The 18,916-nt window shown below is 38.6% G+C and overlaps 1 protein-coding gene across 1 annotated transcript; it reads right to left on the bottom strand.

The window, feature by feature from the left end:
* Positions 1–91: 91 nt before the first annotated feature.
* On the bottom strand, positions 92–18,598 carry LOC147076050 (uncharacterized). Its single transcript, XM_085941542.1, has 10 exons — positions 18,377–18,598; positions 16,673–16,795; positions 15,572–15,945; positions 9,857–10,123; positions 7,441–7,626; positions 6,821–6,983; positions 5,654–5,859; positions 4,435–4,569; positions 2,463–2,612; positions 92–1,280 (listed from the first exon to the last, which is right to left on the bottom strand). Exons 1-10 carry the CDS (start codon positions 18,521–18,523, stop codon positions 1,172–1,174), a joined length of 1,860 nt encoding a protein of 619 aa, XP_085797668.1. The 5' UTR covers positions 18,524–18,598; the 3' UTR covers positions 92–1,171.
* Between the last annotated feature and the right edge of the window lie 318 nt (positions 18,599–18,916).

The following is an 18,916-nucleotide window of genomic DNA, read 5'->3' as shown; positions in this document are numbered from 1 at the left end:
TGTGCACTATTTATGTCAGATCTTAAGAGCCTACCTCCACCCTTCGCTACTGGTGTGTGCAGATCATAAAGTCATGTGAGCAGTAAATTTTGTACAAAAAAACTATTCTTTTTTGGTTAGATAAATGAACTTGTCAAATTGAATAACTGCCTCGAAAGAAAGTACCCTGATCTAACCTATTTTTATTTATTTTTTAATCATGTCCGATCGAAGAAGATCATAGATCGGAGGTTTATATTAACAGATTTTGGTTTTTATGAGAAATGGATGTTAGCCATTTGCTCAATCTACGAAGTCCATACTTTGATTCCAAACATAGATGACAAACAATATGTGTATTTGCCAGACCGACGATTCGAACCTCGAACACATATAGTGGAACAATTTATCCTTAAAGATGCACAGATGCGGTGTTTTCCGGTGCAGGCAGGGCAGCATATTGTGATTATTGCATGCAGCTAGATACATGCATTTTTTAATGGAGTTCAGTGCAATGATCACTGCCATTTGAATGTACGAATTCAATTCGGTTACGACATCGCTTTCTCGCACTTTCGTACGTCTAGTTTTTTGCCAAATCAATCGAACCTCACGCTAATCTAGCCTGTTTATAGCAAGGAAGTAATTATTTTTATGTAAATTGCACAATTTTGTATCCGCAGCCAAGCCGGGGGCCCAATATCATCTCTTCACTCTCAGTGTGATGAGAGACTGCTCGGTCCATTCTCTAAAATCCTCGTTACCCCTAAAGTCATACCGTCGAATACCCAGTATCCGCCGCAAACATCTGCTCTCGATGCTCAGTATACGGTTACTCAGAGCCTTCGTAAGGTGACATGACTCACTACCATAATGCAGCAACGTCATAATGCAAACGTCGAATGTACGGCATTTGGTTTTAACTGAGTGCACTTGTCAGTCCCAGACACTCCGCATCAAGTTGAATGTCCCTTCAGCATTTCCGATTCGGATAGCCAGCTCTCTTCGCAAAATGCCATCTCCCATGATGAGTACCCGCAGGTATTTGAAGCTGTGTATAATATCACTAGTCACTAAACACTAATTGTTAACCGTCACCTTATTTATCGAGTTTCAATTGAATGGTAACACTGTATACCAACTGCCACGACAACAAAAAGAAATATTTTTACAACAGAATACTGTAAACTAATCAATTATCTTCCGAGATGCTGTCCACCGTGCGGTCTTTGTTGTCTGTCGGATTCTCGGACATTTTGACTGTGGTGGTGCTCTTTCTGCCTGCTTTCATCTTCGTACCACTGTAAAAAATACGATATTGATCAGAAAATATATTATTCTCATGTCGGGGTCGGTTATCGATCAGCGGACCTTCCACCAGCGGTATACACAAGTATACTCCAAAATCTAGAAACAGTGGACGAGTTTATATATCTGGGCTCGATCATTAGTGAAAAAGGCGGATGCGAAGCAGAAATACGAAGGCGCACATTGATTGCAAAAAATGCAATGACACGGCTTACCACTATATGTAAGGATTGAAGAATTTCAATTGCCATGACAAACATTAGTGTCATGGATTCTGACGGTGGGAGAGCGGAGGGCAATAATTGATGCATTCGAAATGAGGCTGTAGGTATTTTAACCTAACGTGTTAACTATGTGTGTGAAAGGAAATGTATGAAATTATAATATGTTGATCTGACGTGTACGGTTTTAACTTTGTGAAATTAGATTTTTTTTACAGCAATGTAATTTTTGTGTACATACATTAATTGCACAATTAAACACGCGCCAGATTTGATGCCAATGGTCTCTCGGTTAAAAAGCACAACAATTGAGACAGTAAAATTTATATAAAGGTGAAATATAATATTCTGAAAATATTGCTGCCCTAGGACTTAATTTCAGTTACCTACAGCAACTTACCTAGCATCAACAGGCACCTTTCGCCAATGGTGAGGGTATATTAGGTCCGGTCAGCCTGGAGAAAATAGGGATCACTGCATCGAGAGACATCAGCGGCGAAGGGTGGAGGTAGGCTGTGGAGATCCGACATGAATAGTGCACATGAAACTTTTAATTGTTTTCATTGAACTAAGAATACAAATTGCAGACGGTATTGGTTAGTTTTTAAAATTCAATTGGAAAATTATGCCATTAAACCATACATAATTTTAGATATTTTACAGAGAGAAGAATATTTTTTAATCTATTATGGTTTGGTTTAGGCAGGGTTCATCAAATTTTAAAAACTATCTGCATTTATACTTAGTTGACACAGATATTATGACTGACAAAGTTTAGTGTGTACTATTTATGTCAGAATTCCACAGCATACCCATAACGACTGAATTAACAATGACTGAAGAATTGCAGGATCGCTCAAGACGACGCCTGAGTACAGGGATCACGTCCTCAAAAGTGATTCAAAGTATATTATGAAAAGAGGTACACTTCGAAATAGAACAAAAAGGGCTTACCCATATTTCCTCGTCTTCTCGCACCGACTCTTCTGGTGCTTGACGAGGTTCCTCTTGTAGTTGGAAGTGTACGGGCAGTTTGGGCAAGCGAACGCCTGCTCGTTGTCATGCGACACCATGTGTTTGCATAAACCTGCTTTTGTAGAAAATCTAGATCGGCAAACAGAACAAATCATTGACAACTTTCATAAAAATAGATTAAAAAAAAAACAAAATGGAACTATGCCACAGTTGCGCACAAGGCATGGAGCAGATTTATTTAGCATAATCCACTCTCTCTGATTTGACTTTTGTGAGTTGTGAGTGTTCAGTTTATTATATTAATTATCATAGCATTTTTCTGTTGATGGGTTTATACCCCGAAACACCGGTCAACATAAATATTACATAATATTATATAATAATTCCATTTAAAGCCAACGGAGATGGGTTGGACACATAGCTCAAAGAAGAGACAATCGTTGGACAAATCTAGTCATCCAGTGGTATCCAAGAAGTACAAAATGTCCGCAAGGTAGACCTAGAGGCCGCCGGATCGATGAAATGACAAAGTTCTGCGAAAGTACGTGGCAACGCAACGCACAGGACCGAGAGAAGTGGAAGCAGCTTGAAGAGACCTTCATCCAGCAGTGGATAGATTCAGGCTGATGATGATGATATAATAACTAGAAAAAATTACCAGGTGACAGTGCCACCAGTCAACATTCTTAGTCATCTGTCAAAATAGTAATATGAGAGTATCGTATCATTTGTTTGTTTTTTCACGACCCTATTAAAATAAATGATTCCTTTATTCCCGTGTTTATTTTTCAAATTTAGAATTTACGTTTATGTATATAAATATCTTTTCTTTCACTTTACCCTATTAATTAACACGTCTTCTCCCCGACTCACTCTCCCCTACACATTTACATATATTTTCTCTCATGTGTTAATCAAGACAGATATATATAAAGTAATTAGGGTTACCTTCCGAGTGTGGCTGTAAGAAGTTACAACTCTCGAATGTGGAGAAATATTGGTTAAACTCTATTATGTTATTTTATACCTGTATCATAATACTTTAAAGTTTGTCACGTAAACATAAGTCGCATTCGATATTGCTAATATTTCAGAATATTAAGTGGCCTTTAGTCATAAAACAAATCTGGCTTCATTTGGATCTGAGTCTTGATCTATGGCGACCGGGCTTCGCATTTCTATCTTATTTATCGTTCTGTGGATTGAAAACAGTTATTGCCGTCCCAATTGAATAAGGATAAATCGATACTTGCTTTTCCCTCCACCACCCGCCACGTCCCCCTTATGCAGACGTATACCGTGGCGTAGTGAACGTTAGTTGCCCTTCAAAGTTGTGCGGGAAGTGTCCAGGAACAACTTTCCAAGACCTTGATTGGCGTGCACTAGAGCAGTGCAACCGGTGGTCCACAAGAATTTATTACCGGTCCGCGAAAGCTTTTACCATGCTATCAACCGACTATATCGCTACACGATTCAGGGAATTAGCACTAGATGAAATGTTGGGAGAATTTTTGAATGCTGCTGATATTAACCAGAAAGTCATATTCAACATTTAAAAGCGTTAGCTGAAAACTTTAATAAACATTTCCCTGAAAATTAAGATCCGCGTTAAAATGGACCTCTCTGGATTAATAATCCCTTTTTGGAAGATATTAAGTCATGCAGACTTGATCCTCGTGAGAAAGAAAAGCTGATCGATCTTCTGATGTAACTCTGGTGTCCAGACATAAAATGTAATCATTGCCTCAATTTTGGATATTCCTGTCGCGGGTGTTAAAAGGTTGAAGAACACTGCACTTGAGTGTGCGTGATCCCTATTTTGATATAACTACTGAGAGTGGCAGAGTTTCCATTTACACCGCATACAAGTCACAAAAAATTTGTAACAAAGTAAAGTAAGTCAATACATATAGACTACAAGAGTAGTCTGATAATCCATGATGGTATTCACCTGAAGTCGCATTTAGTACAAGGGAAGGGCCTCTCGCCGGTGTGCCGTCTTTTATGGACCCGAAGTCGGTCGTTGGTGTAACATTTGTACGGGCAGGTGTCGCACGCAAACCGTGCGTCGCCTATGTGCCTCTGTCTGCAAAGAGAGAAAATCAAGCTGAAATTAAGGGAAAGGACGTCAGACCAAAATTCGTCCTGAAATATCATTACATTTTATCAGGGCGGCATGATATACGAGGAGGTCTTCAATTCTTCTTCTACGACCATGAGAACCACTTAGACGGAGCATACAAATGAGTGTCTGGGACTCACAACTGTAATTTTGGTTAAAATCAAATGCCGCCTATTCGACGCTTTCATTGTGACAATGCTGCATTATGGTAGCAGGTGATGTTTGCAGCAGATACTGGCTGTATGGTGGTATGACTTCAGGAGTACAAGGAGACAAAAGAATGAACCGAGCCGCATCTTGCACGCTGAGAGTGAAGAGGCGACGTTGGATGCCAGAAGAGAACCTCAATCTGGCTCGCCTATTCTTCTAACTTGGTTTACCTGTTCTTTTCATTCTAAATGTCATGTTGGGAGCGTCCTCAATAAATATTTTTTATGTACATACTTATATTATACAGTCGAGCTCGGTTATTACGATCACGGATATAGCGAGATCTCGGATGTAACGAGGAAACATTCGTTGACATTTTAGTTTATGATTTTCTCCATACATTTATTCACTTTTATAACGAGCTCCTTATCAGATATACCGAGCTAAAATATGGTGAATAAATGGAAATATGGTGGTTTAAAAACATTTCGACCCTAAGCAATAAAATCCGACTGGATAGGATGTGCCAGGTTCGGATTACGTACTTACCTAATTGGTGTTTTCGCCGACAAGATTGAAAAAGTATCCACCCATATGGTTCGAAAAAAATTCAAGGTTTGTGAAGTAAGTAGGTACCTACCAGCTTTCATTACAATAAACAACTTCTTTTGTAGCTATGAATGCCATGCATGTTTCGGGGAAAAATTCTAATTGTGTATTTTTGTTTGAAATGCGACTTTTTGTGTTATGTGACCGCTCATTTAAAAATACCTATTCTCTCATATAACGAGCAAATTCAGTCGGTCCCATCTTCCTCGTAATAACCAAGTTCCACTGTAATAAGTTTTAGTTAGTTGAACGTGACGGCAACATGTTTACATCAGGTATGGCAACTCACTTGTGTAGCCGCATGGCACTCGAAGTGGTACACCTGAAGTCGCACAAATTGCAAACGGCCGGCTTCTGTCCCGTGTGCTTGAGTTTGTGTTTGCGCAGCGTGTCCAGGGCGGCCGCCCGATAAGGGCAGATGTCGCATGCATACTTGCGCGCAACCGCCGTGTCAGGGGCGTGCGCTCGGTCCGCGTGCAATCTCAGGTTAGATTTCTGAGGAAAAAAACATTCTCAATATGAATAAAAAGGATTTCAAGATTTCAACACATTTTTATTTTCAAGAACGAAGACAGTCATCTGATTGTCGAATGGAAGATCCCGGGAGAGATATTTGGAGCCAAGAATGAAGATGGAGTGTGGTGCATTGATTAGGGTTAAAACAGCGACCCTGCACTGTTTTATTTAGCATTGGTTAATAGAATAATTACACATCGCTAATACAGGATACTTACGGTTTTTTTTCTCGTAGATTATTTTAATTGACATGGCAATAAAATCCGTATAATATTAAGATGGCGTCTGTTTACATAATAGATGTCAACAGCATAAATAATATAATAAAACGTATCTAATACTGCTAGCCTTTCGTGTTTAAGCATATAATCAGTAGTCAAAATAATCTTTCTTTTATCGGACACAAGTAAACGTCATCATTAAAAACTGTTTATTTCTTTTTTGGTTAAATTTGACAACTGACACATTAGCAAGTTATCCGTTACTGTTGTACGCTACTTTCAAGTGTCTGTGATTAGCAATATTCTATGTAAATTAACCGTAAAATGTATATTTGCATGCTTCATATTCTATTGCTCGAAACCACTAGTAGAATTATTACTATAGTACTTAACTTACATTAACTGTCAGTGATTCCCGGAAACTAAAGATTTCTTGCAATTGATCTCATCTGCGAGGATGGCATCTGGCAACGTTACTACCTTCATAAGTTCTATAAACTCTTTAACGAGGCTGTTTATCGCCGACTAATTCTTATTTGCGATGGTGAAAGACCTCAATGCGCTTTAAACAAATGTGTAATTTCCCATTGCCGTTGCGCAGGAGGCTCTTTGCAAAGTAGAGGAATAGTTTGACAATGAGTTGTTACAATGAGCTACCAAAAGAAGATTAAATCTTTGTGCCGGCCTAAGAGATATTGTCACTTTGAATGGCTACCAACCTGCGCGAAAGCAAGCCCGCAGACGTCACAGATGTGAGGTTTCTCTCCGGAGTGGATACGCATGTGCACCTTAAAGTAGGTAATGCTAAAGAAACGCTTGTCGCATATGGGACACACGTGGTTCTTTTCTTTTTTATGGCGTCGTGCCACGTGCCGGTGTAGACTGTAAATTAACAAAGACAACGCATTAGAAAAAGCTGATTCAACTCCCAGTAAGGTCATAAATCAGAGTGCAAAATAATGACTTGCAACCAAAGATGTTGGAAAAAAACCTTCTCTATAATTTATATACTCCAAGAAATAATGTAAGGAAAGGTGGAGGGCAGCAGGAGCGTAGATTCTTTTGGCTACGCATCCTCCATAAGTGGTTTAATGTCCAAGGAGTTGGGCATCTGATATAACTGGACCAGGATAGGAAAAGTGTACTACAGATTGGTCGCCAACCTTCAGTAGATAAGGAGAACAAAGCATTTATTTGTGTATATGGAAACCGAAGAATGGAGGTTATATAGGGAGTGTCACAAGCACGCACATTTTTATAGCAGTTAATTTATTTCGGCTCTATCTGAATATTAGATCGTTTCCTTTGGATTAATCGTTAATTAAAATGGCTTCCTCACCTGGTAATCAGCTTGGCGGCGAACGGACACTGTTGACAGGGGTAAGGCCTCTCCGTGCTATGCGTCGCGTTGTGCAGCCGAAGGGAGGAACGTGACGCCGATCGGTACGTGCACTTCGGGCAAGCGTACGGCTTCTCCCCGGTATGCTTGCGTTTATGCTCAACCAGAGAACGGACGTCAACGCACCTACAAAAGATCAAATTGCATTATGCATTTATGCAGCGGAAGTTCATCATGATTAAATGATTGTATCCGCGACAATTGATATCTTTATTTGAACCATCTTCAAATCGGAAATTTTTCTTGAGAATTTTTTCCCCGACCTCTGTAGGCTGCGATAGCATACACCTTATGATCTAATAGTATATAGCATGATAACCGAGCAGCTTATGCATCGGCTTATAATGTCATGAGTCCAAGGCTCCTCGTAAAAACAAAAATCTGTTAATGCAAACCTACACCCTGTGGAGGCCCATTTATTTTAGAATCGGACATGGTCTAATAATAATATGTTTCTGAGGTGACAAAAAATTATACATACTATTATTAGATAATCCCTTAGTCAGTTATCATCACATCGTCACAGTATACCGGTGGCGAGGGGTGGAGGTAGGCTGTTAAGATTCAACATAAATAGTGCACACTAAACTTTGGCAGTCATACTTCATTAGTTCATTGAATCAACACTACAATTTGCATATGGTGCTGGTTAGTTATAAAATTCAATTAAACTCTACCTAACCCAAACTATAAGGCTTCTGCCACATAGACAGGTGGCTTGCTTGTTGGCTACGTGCTAGGTGACATATCCTAGTGAACGAACGCACACTATTCTATCGCAATGGCCACACTGCACGCTTCATGCCTCGCTATGTGATTATGAGTCTCCCGGCGAACAAACGTGTTGGTTATTATTATTGTGTCACCTTGTGATTTAGCCATTGTCTATGGATTTTGCAAGATGGCGGATGTTTCTTCAGTATGACAAACGTCAAACACTGATTCAAACTGAAGTCAAACGTGAAACACTATATTTTGAGGTTATGAATAATGACGCATGCAACAAGTTCGAATTTGAGACTTTCGAAATTTTAAACATAAATTCTCTGCGAGAAGTAGCTTTCTGGTTAGTTTTGAGAGTGACGTATCGTTGTTGACTTGAGCGTTCCCAAATGTCAAATCAATTTGTACCTAAGCACGTAGCCTGCAATGTGGCAGTAGTGTTTTTAGTAGACAAGCATAGCATCTAGCTCAGGACTAGCGAAGCACCTGCCTATGTGGCCGACGCCTTATAGTTTAGGTATTCTATGGGCGATCCTTATTTGTTTTCATTGAATTAAGAATACATAATATTACAGATGGTTAGTTCTTTTTGTCTAAACTGAACCATTATCGATAAAAAATGTTATTCTATCTATGAAATATTTAAATTATGTACGGTTTAATCGTTTAATGACATAAATTTAGATATTTTGTAGTTAAACGAATATTTTTTGACTATTATCTATTATGGCTTGGAATAGGCATGAATTTTAAAAAATAGCCGACACTATCTGCAAATTGTATTCTTAGTTCAATGAAAACAAATACGTTTGACTGACAGTTTAGTGTGCACTATTTATGTTGGATCCTAACAGCTTATCTCCACCCTTCGCCACTGCAGTATACGCATAAGGGCATGGATACGTAGAAAAAACCATCAGTCTTTATAATGTGAATCTTAGGCGCTGGTCCAATGCAATAGACGATTCAATGCATTTCGACTAGCTCAGACATAGACTTTAAGTTACCCAAACAATAAACTTTAAGTCGCACATTGAAAATCGTCTCGACTGAGATAATAGTCATAAATCAACACTGAGCGCAACATGCAACATTCTTATCTGTGTATAGACAAGGCCGTGCGAGGACAATGACGTCACATGGCAAGCCAAAATGAATGACCAACTGCAACATTTCACGATTATACCTGCGCTGCATGTCGGGTGAAAATAGTTGCATGTAACCCCAGATGTTTTTTTCAAACTAAAATGTTTGGTACAAGTCGGTTATGTGGAATACAGCAGCAAACACATTTTGAAAATACCCGATATACTGGATTATTTGTTAGTTTGGGTTAGTTTAGGTTAGGTTAGGTTTGGTTAGGTTAACCTAACAAATAATTCAGTATATCGGCTATTTTCAAAATGTGTTTACCGCTGTATTCCACATAACCGACTTGTACCAAATGTTTTATTCCAGCAGTTTGCGAAGGTCCAAAGATAACATGTGCTTTGTCAATAACGATTACGTCACATCGACGTATTCGACAAGTTGCAGACGAGACGAGTTTTAATGTGCGAGCCGGCTTACTGTAATTTAAACACTCAACCCACCAAACACAAGACAAGTATTTTAACCTAAAATACAAACTGACCTGTAGTCACACTCGTCGCAGAATATAGGTTTATCTCCAGTGTGAATAATCATATGGCTTTTGAGCAAAGTGAATGTCTCAGTGCCGAACTCACATTCCGAGCATTTGTATTCAGAGCCGTCGTCTGATTTCGCGTCTTGTGCACTGTCAGCCGGTAGCGGGTCAGCCGTCGATGGTACAAATACTATCTCGTGGATTTTCTTCATGTGTTTCCGGTGTATATGCGCACTGCAGAATATCGCTTTGCAGAGGTGGCATGTATACGTTCTGTGAATAGGCATGAATGATTTACTTTGGGGAAATTACTCGGTACTAAAAACAAACGATGGAGCCTAGATGTGAAGCGCCTAGTTTCAAATCCCCCTAAAATTACCAATATAATGGCCAAAGATTGAACTTTGAAAAACGCCAAAAACCGTCAATACGTATGATCAAAAATTAGGGTAAATTTCAAAACCTACTAAAATGGTTGGGTGTGCTTTTCAAATTCCCCTAAAATGGAAAGCCAAAATACTCTATGAAATGTAACGAATTAAAAAATAAATACATAAAGTTCACAGATTTAATAGAAAAGAGGTTTTTATCATTTTTCTCAGAAATACCTAAGATCGTTTTAGGGGCTTTTGATACTAGGTGCTTCATGTATGAAATTGAATCATAAAACACCGCTTGTATACTGATTAAGTTAGCTACAAATGACTTCGTATTGCAGGTTTATTTACAGAGAGCTTCACACCACTGCTTTATATGCCAATTTGAGGGTGTAAAGACAATCCGTCACAATGAGTAGATAAACACTTTGGCGATATCTAGTTGAAAAATTCTGTAAAATGTGTGCAAAATCGTTTATAACTCCAGTTAAGTGAATAGTCACAATGAACATAAACAATAGCAGCCACTGCGTGTGTCAAATTGCGAGAAACAAATGAAGCAGAGGAGGTATTCTCTGTTGGAAAGGTTGGGGGTACCTTCATGCGCATGCGTGAATTTTTTTCTAATCGCAAAGAGAGTCAAATGGCAGTCAGCCGTAGGATTTTAACTTGAAATGAAGGAATGATTTGAGAGGTGATGTAGCATCAAGCTTGTCGATGCTTGGAACTGTTGGGAAAATTCAGAAGACATACGGTGACACTGCCGTGGGCATCACACAAATTAAGTAAGGTATGACCGGTTCAAAGATGGCCCTGAACAAGCTGAAATGATAATGACCATGAGCGGACTGTAGTCTCATCGTCCTAGAACTTGCAGATATCTGCGACATATGCCGGGGATACGCACCGGTTGGATATATCTATTTCGCGCGAGGATTAGGCCTTGCAGAGTGTCTATATTCTCTATATAGCAGTGGCGAAGGGTGGAGGTAGTGATACACCCCTGTTACAGGCGGGCTTCTCCCGGTGTAAAATAATCATTTAGTAGCTCAAGTCGAAACGTAACCCTGACCTCTAGAAACGGCTTCATAAAACATCTAATCTGATTCCTTGCTCAACCACGTAAGTATTTTTTTTTTAATTTAAAAAGTAAAAATGATGATGGATGAAAGAGATAATTTTAAGACTAAATATAAGGATTCAAAATAATAAATTTTGCCGCGCTTGTCGGCAACGTCCAAATTTCGACGCGCCTGCGCCAGGGTGGTCCTCGTGATTCGCCGAATCAAAGATCACGCGATAAAATTTGGCCAATCACGAGAGTCCTTTTTGCTGGAATGGCGTGGGTACGCGAAGTTTGAGAAAAAGAGAAAAGATGTTAGTAAGCGTCCCCTTTCCGATAGGTACGGACCTGACGACTACAACTGTAAAAATTCCAAATATAATTTGTAAAACTAAAAATTAAGAAAATATAAGAAGACCACGTTACGAGCACGAAAGACCGAGTTTTATTTATACTCCAACCGTTTGAACATCTTTTTTTTTGTGAATCCGGGGTTCGATGGACACCTGAGCTAGCCGCTGGAACCCCGGGGATCTCAATGGCGCCCAACGTGGGGCTCGAAGAATCGCATGGATTCTTCCGAACCCGCGAAATAAAATTTACGCCCGCGAACGCTAAATAAAAGTTTACGATCCAGGAGCCGGAACAACCAAGAAATGGTTAACTAAAAAGCGGACTCCGACGTAACCCTTATCGAAGAAGAAGTGCTGTCTCCAACATCAAACCGGGAGGGCCCTCTGGTGTTCGAAGACAGTCCACATACGGAGCTGACCGCGCCTAGCGTCGTGCTGGAGACCGTAGCACCAGCGCGTCTCCAGTACGACGAATGGCTGCACAAATCCCACCTATGGAGACCAGACGCATCATCGACGGTATCCAGCGAGGAGGGCTCGTAGAGGCCACGGCCCACTCACGACGAAAAACGGCGAGCAAAATGCCGATTTTCCTAGGGTATCACTAACATGTCGTGTACCCTAGTCGACCACGGGATGTTCGGTGAGGAGAGAAAAAGGAAACGCGAGGCTAGGGAGCCTCACAAGAGGGCTGAGAAGGCGCGCAAGCTGAGATGAATCGAAGAAGCTGTACGGGCGCAGGCTCGACCACGAGGAGATGAAGCAGGACCAGTCGCCAACCCTCTAGTCAAGGGTGAACGCCGAGTTGCTGTTGGAAGTTTCAGTGTAAACAGTGTAGTTAAAAGTGAAGATAATAATCGTAAATATCCGGAAATTCTTCTAATTACGGATAAAAAGTTAATTAAGGACCTACTTTCTGAGCCCTGTAATCTTAAGTTCGTTAGTAAGAAAAATGTACATTCTAGTTCTAAAAATAACGCTTCGCAAAGTGACGCCAATTCTTTCCGTTCAAATAAAGTAAATATGAATGAATTCGAAAACATTAACATTGAAAATCGCAAACAATTTTATAAACGGGAAAGAGGATATTCTACAGTAGCGCGAAACCTGTTTCAAAGTTACGCCGTGTTAATAATTTGAATCCAAAGAGAAACGAAGAAAATAGTATACGACCGTCACTATTATTTCTTTACAAATTACCAATCGTAAATTTAACACAGCGAAAACGGAACGGGAATAATAAGGCATCACTCGACGAAAGTTGTTATGTTAAATTTTAATAAGTTAAAATTAGGTATAAGAGGATGAAAGTAGAGATTGTATGCCTGTGATAAAAAAAAAAAAAAGATGAGTCAATAAGCCGTAAATTTCTCAACGGGGTTTCAATAATAATAACAAAACATGAGAGGCACCGCAAATCGGCGCGGCGCGCCTTTGGAATAGGATGTCGGGCTCGTAAAACGAAACAATTTTTTTTAAATAAAATAAGTTTCACTAAAAATAAAGTTAATTACACAGTTTTAAGTGTACTGATTCAGAAATAAATATAATGAGAGGGTGGAATATTTCAATTTTTAATATCAATGTGATTTATACAGTCAATACAATGTTGCAAAATAATTATGGGTATTAGGGTAAAATATTAAAAGTGATAGTAAGTACCATAAGTACAATGGGAAGATTTTATATAAAATTAGTAGCTATTTAATGTATGGGGTAGGAGTAATTAATAAAGTAAACTCGAATAAATTTAAAGTACAGGAAGTCTAATGAACGAATAAATTACTAAAGAAAGAGAAAGAATAAATACAGATGAAGACAATTTGGAAGCACAAAGGGAGCCACCTCTCGAAGTAAGCGCATCCAAAGGCAGCGTAGCCGAAAATTCATGATACCAAAGCTTGATGGTGTGGAGAGTGCGCACTCTCCTTTCTCGCGCAGGTTCATGGAGAGACTAGGGACGTGACGCCTGAAAGATATCGTGAAACAACAAGAGGTACTTCCGAAGTGTAACCATCTATAAAAAAAAAAAGAAAGGGAAAAGGATACTTATTGTAAACATCCATCCTATTACCTGTGGGAGAGCCGTGCCGCCGTCAACGAGCCTGGCCGTTGTACCGCTATACGATGCCTTGCCCGCAGTAATAGGAACAGATGGAGACACAGTACCTGTCCATCTATGAGGTGATACTCCAGAGACCAGCAGATCAGTGGAAAAACTTTCCACAGGAAGATATCCGCTGCTCGGAACGAGCCTGGCTCAATAGTAACGCCACTACCACGCCCTGGTTGCAAAGGCAGACGACGCCAAACGAGGTACGCTCCTATTGCACCAGAAGAAGAAAAACATAACACGAAACTATAATTCCGAACGAGGGCCAAACGTCTACAAATGTAGCCCCTAGGAATACAAAAGAAAGATTGGAAAGCGCGAGAGTCAAAGACTGCAGCTTCGCGACCCCTCCGCTGACTAATAAAAACGAATAAAATAACAAGAAAACCTAATTAAAACAAAGTAACACAAAATAAATGTACTACACTGAAATTAAATCAAACTCTGACCTATTCAAAAGTATCGCGAAAGCATTGCTTTGAGCTGAAAATAATAATCCAAAATAAATATAGAAAATAATAAAAATAGAGCTAAAGTATAGAGTTTTATGTTAGAATAGTTAGATTGTAGTTGAATTCTTTTATAAACTGTTTATCATGCCATGTACTTAACGGATGAACAAGGAATTGGATGGGTGGCCGATGAGATCAGGGCGTACCTTTCGACTTTAATCCAGATGGGGCGAATGATACACCCCTGTTACAGGCGGGCTTCTCCCGGTGTAAAATAATCATTTAGTAGCTCAAGTCGAAACGTAACCCTGACCTCTAGAAACGGCTTCATAAAACATCTAATCTGATTCCTTGCTCAACCACGTAAGTATTTTTTTTTTAATTTAAAAAGTAAAAATGATGATGGATGAAAGAGATAATTTTAAGACTAAATATAAGGATTCAAAATAATAAATTTTGCCGCGCTTGTCGGCAACGTCCAAATTTCGACGCGCCTGCGCCAGGGTGGTCCTCGTGATTCGCCGAATCAAAGATCACGCGATAAAATTTGGCCAATCACGAGAGTCCTTTTTGCTGGAATGGCGTGGGTACGCGAAGTTTGAGAAAAAGAGAAAAGATGTTAGTAAGCGTCCCCTTTCCGATAGGTACGGACCTGACGACTACAACTGTAAAAATTCCAAATATAATTTGTAAAACTAAAAATTAAGAAAATATAAGAAGACCACGTTACGAGCACGAAAGACCGAGTTTTATTTATACTCCAACCGTTTGAACATCTTTTTTTTTGTGAATCCGGGGTTCGATGGACACCTGAGCTAGCCGCTGGAACCCCGGGGATCTCAGTAGGCTGTTAAGATCCGCCATAAATAGTGCACATTAAACTTTGTGAGTCATACGTATTTGTTTTCATTCAAATAAGACTAATATTCATAGATGGTGTTGGTTAGTTTTTAAAATTCAATTAAACCCTGCCTAATTCTAGCCATAGTCAAAAAATATTTGTTTATCTATAAAATATCTAAAATTATGGAATTAAATCATACATAACTTTGGATATGTTATAGATAGAATAATATTTTTTATTTATTTGGTTTAGGCAGGGCTTGATTAATTTTAAGAAATGCACCAAGAATATGTGTGCTATATATTCTTAACCCAACGAAAACAAATACGTAGAACTGATAAAGTTTAGTGTGCACTATTTATGGCCGATCTTAACACCTACCTCCACCCTTTGCCACTGCACACCTAATATGCTCCAAAGCAATTAAAAAATTAAAATTTTGCGAGTCTTCAAAACCATAAAATCGGGGTTTCACTGTAAGTAAACGCGGTAACCTAACCTATAAATAATCATACTGACATTTTTTTATTTTCGGTCCGGTATTTACTGACACATTTTGAAAAATCTGCGGTCGACTGAGGTTGGACATCTTCGTCCTTATTGGATTTATTACATGTTGATCTATTTAATTTTTTAGATGTTAATCTTTTGGATTTATCAGATGCCGACTTATTTAAATATTGTTCTTCTTCATCTTCTAATCTCTCATCGAGACATAAATCGTCTATTGGGTCATAATCATTAGCACCATCACTGGAAGGATCATTTTTGAACACGGCACTCGTAGACGGGTCGTATTTGATGTCCAGCATCTCCTCCTTCACGACAGAGTACTTAATTTCCTCTTCTTTCTCCAATTTGGCTATCGGCCAAGACACCGCGAGCCCCATGTTCTGAAAACCGTAAAACTATTTTGTTAAAACACATACTTAATCTTCAATTAACACCAAAGTATCAGATCACATATGTGGCTGTTTATACAACCACCACTCTGCGGAGACTCATATGATCCTCTTAGGATCGAACACGGGTATGCAATGTAAAGTCCCCCATCTAAAGTATGCATTTTTTTTTAAGATCATACGAGCCTTCACAGAGTGGAGGTTTGTATTAACAGATTTTTGTTTTTACGAGAAATGGATGTTATCCACTTTCCACATTCGCGGACAAGACGTCTATAAACGTCATATTTTGTGAGATGTAATATGACAAGACGTCCATTGACATCCTGTACTGTGGAGCGGAATATGACACGACATTTATAGAAGTCGTATTTTGGATTAAAACAATATGGTCTCTGTTACTTGTGTCATGGTGCGAACTTATTTCCATTAGATAGTGCCGTATCTTAAGACTTAACTCATTTCTATAATATGTATATCTAGATTGAAAATTTTAATATGTATCATATTATCACTAACATGTGTCCGTGAATGTGTTAACCTAGTTCCATACTCTGACTCCAAACACAAATTGAAAAACAATATTTGTCTTTGTTAGACCTAGGATTTGAACCTGGGATCCTTGATATTATAAGCCGACGGGTAAGCTTGGCCAATTTAAGCAGACCCTTATTGGATAATATATGTAGCTTAATTTACAAACATGGTACAATTTCACCTCAGCTTTGGTCCGCAGAAGAGCATCAGAAGTTTCACATCGTATCTTGAAGTCATAGGCGCTTTCAGCGTCCATCGTGCATTTACCGCATACAAATCCGGTCAGACCGTCCTTCTCCGATATCTGAAATCACATAATTGATCTTTTACCGGGAAGATTTAGTTATATGGACTTGACGGAGCGGAGGTGTTAGGGGAGCAAAAAACGAGGGCGGCAGGATTCAGGGGGTGGTAAAAATTCAAAAATATTTATTTAAATTGAATATTATGATGTAATTTATATGAAGTACCTCAGTATGTTAATTACTGACTCGAAGGGCGGTAACTGCCACAGGGCGAATTATACAAATATTACTAACATATTACGGACTTCAAAATCTCCAATCTATGACTAACGCATCACAGCTGTATGCAATAATACAAAAATGTATTTTTTCAAAGTCTCGATGGTACGGGTCAAATAGCGAGATCTCGGATGTAATAAGGAAACATTCGTTGACATTTTAGTTTATGATTTTCCCCATATATTTATTCACTTTTATAACAAGCTACCTATCGTAAGTATACTAAGCAAAAATATTGTCAAAATTTTTCTTAAAACTGTTAATGTGTCGATCGTTTAAAAACAACATTTTCGATCCTAAGCAATAAAATCCGACCGGGCAGGATGCTGCCGGGATCGGATTACGTTTATGACACTAGTTAAGTGTATTTTCGCTGATAACATTGAAATTTCATGTAAAAAATCCAAGCTGAAGTCTGTGGGTACCTACCAGCGTTCATTACAATAAACAACTTATTTTGTAGTTTATGAATGCCATGCTTGTTTCGAGGATTTTTATGATGGATTTCAGATTTTTTTAATGTTCTATGCTTAAATAGAACGTGGTGCGAAAAATGTTATATAATGATATAACGAGTAATGCTTATAACGAGCAAATTCAGATGGTTCCATCTTCCTCGTAATAACTAAGTTTGACTGTATAATGTTTCTACAAAAATATAATTCTTTGTACTTAACACATTCCATGAAAAAACAATTTTTTCTCGTAAATTTGTTTCATCAATGGTAGAAATTTTCTTCGAAATTTTATAAATCGCGCCTCCTCCTTGTCATTGTAAGCAGCTATTTGACAGGTTGTGAAAATTGGTAAACGTCAAAAATGCTCCGCAGTGTATAGTTCGTATTATTTCCGCAGGTTGGACACTATCGTTAAGTATACTGGCGTACGCCATGCAAGTTCCAGAAAATTCAGAGCCGCTGAACATTTTTGATACATGCATGCAAGCTTACAACTTGCACGATAATACATAACGAGAGCAGTAAATCCCTGCACCTGTAAACGGGTATTATTGGTGCAGGGAATGTAGTAGCGGAGAAAGTAAATGCGATGGTTGGGTTTTAATTCCTGAAACGAATGTGGTGACATACAAGACTCGACACTGTATCAGATAATATTTAGACAAGGGGCAAAAATACTTTGTGACAATATAGTACCGGACGGCGTTTGAATTTATAGAGAACCATAAAAAAACACGTATAGTATCCCTCAAACTTAAGCGGAATTTATGTTAAAATGTCAAGGAATTCGGTAGGACGGCGTACGACAGGGTGAAATATTTAAGGGTACACCAAAATTAGCGCATATAAAGACTGAAAGCTTCAATAGATGGTCAAATAAACGTACAAAACACAATAACTAACCTGTACGTTTGCAATGCTCATAATGATGTGTTTAAAAGACAAGTTGTGAAATGATTTGGTCTCCAGGGTGGATGTCATGTCATCCAATGTGACCAGGCATGTTCTGCAAATCTTTTGGCATATTAAATTATCTAGACATACTGACATTTTGCCGTTTTAATTATAGTTTCTTTCCATTTTTTGTATCAACGCTAGTATTGTTGGTGAAACGTCATAATATGTGACATATTTATTTTTATGGAGTTGCCATGGTACGTGTGTTTGAAAAAATAATAATCATATTAATATTCCGAAATATTTATAAAACCTTTTTGTTATAAAAGTTTTATCGATGCAGATGAAGTGAGCCACAAACAATATTGTAATGTCTCCGCTTATTTTCTAGTGGTATTATTATTCATTGTCCATTATTATTGTAGAATAAATCCAAGAGAGCTGCAAATGTTTACCCCCATTTCCGGAACGGCAAAATTCATAAAATTATCGTTAGGTAGCCATAAAGTTGGACAAAAATAAACATCTGTTTTTTAAATTTGCCGC

This window comes from Rhyacophila brunnea, unplaced genomic scaffold, assembly GCF_057557595.1.
Source record: "Rhyacophila brunnea isolate RB1 unplaced genomic scaffold, BYU_Rbru_1.0 scaffold_13, whole genome shotgun sequence".
Taxonomy (NCBI): Eukaryota; Metazoa; Arthropoda; class Insecta; order Trichoptera; family Rhyacophilidae; genus Rhyacophila; species Rhyacophila brunnea.
Note: the sequence above shows the minus strand (reverse complement) of the source record. Positions and strands in the feature narration are given on the sequence as shown.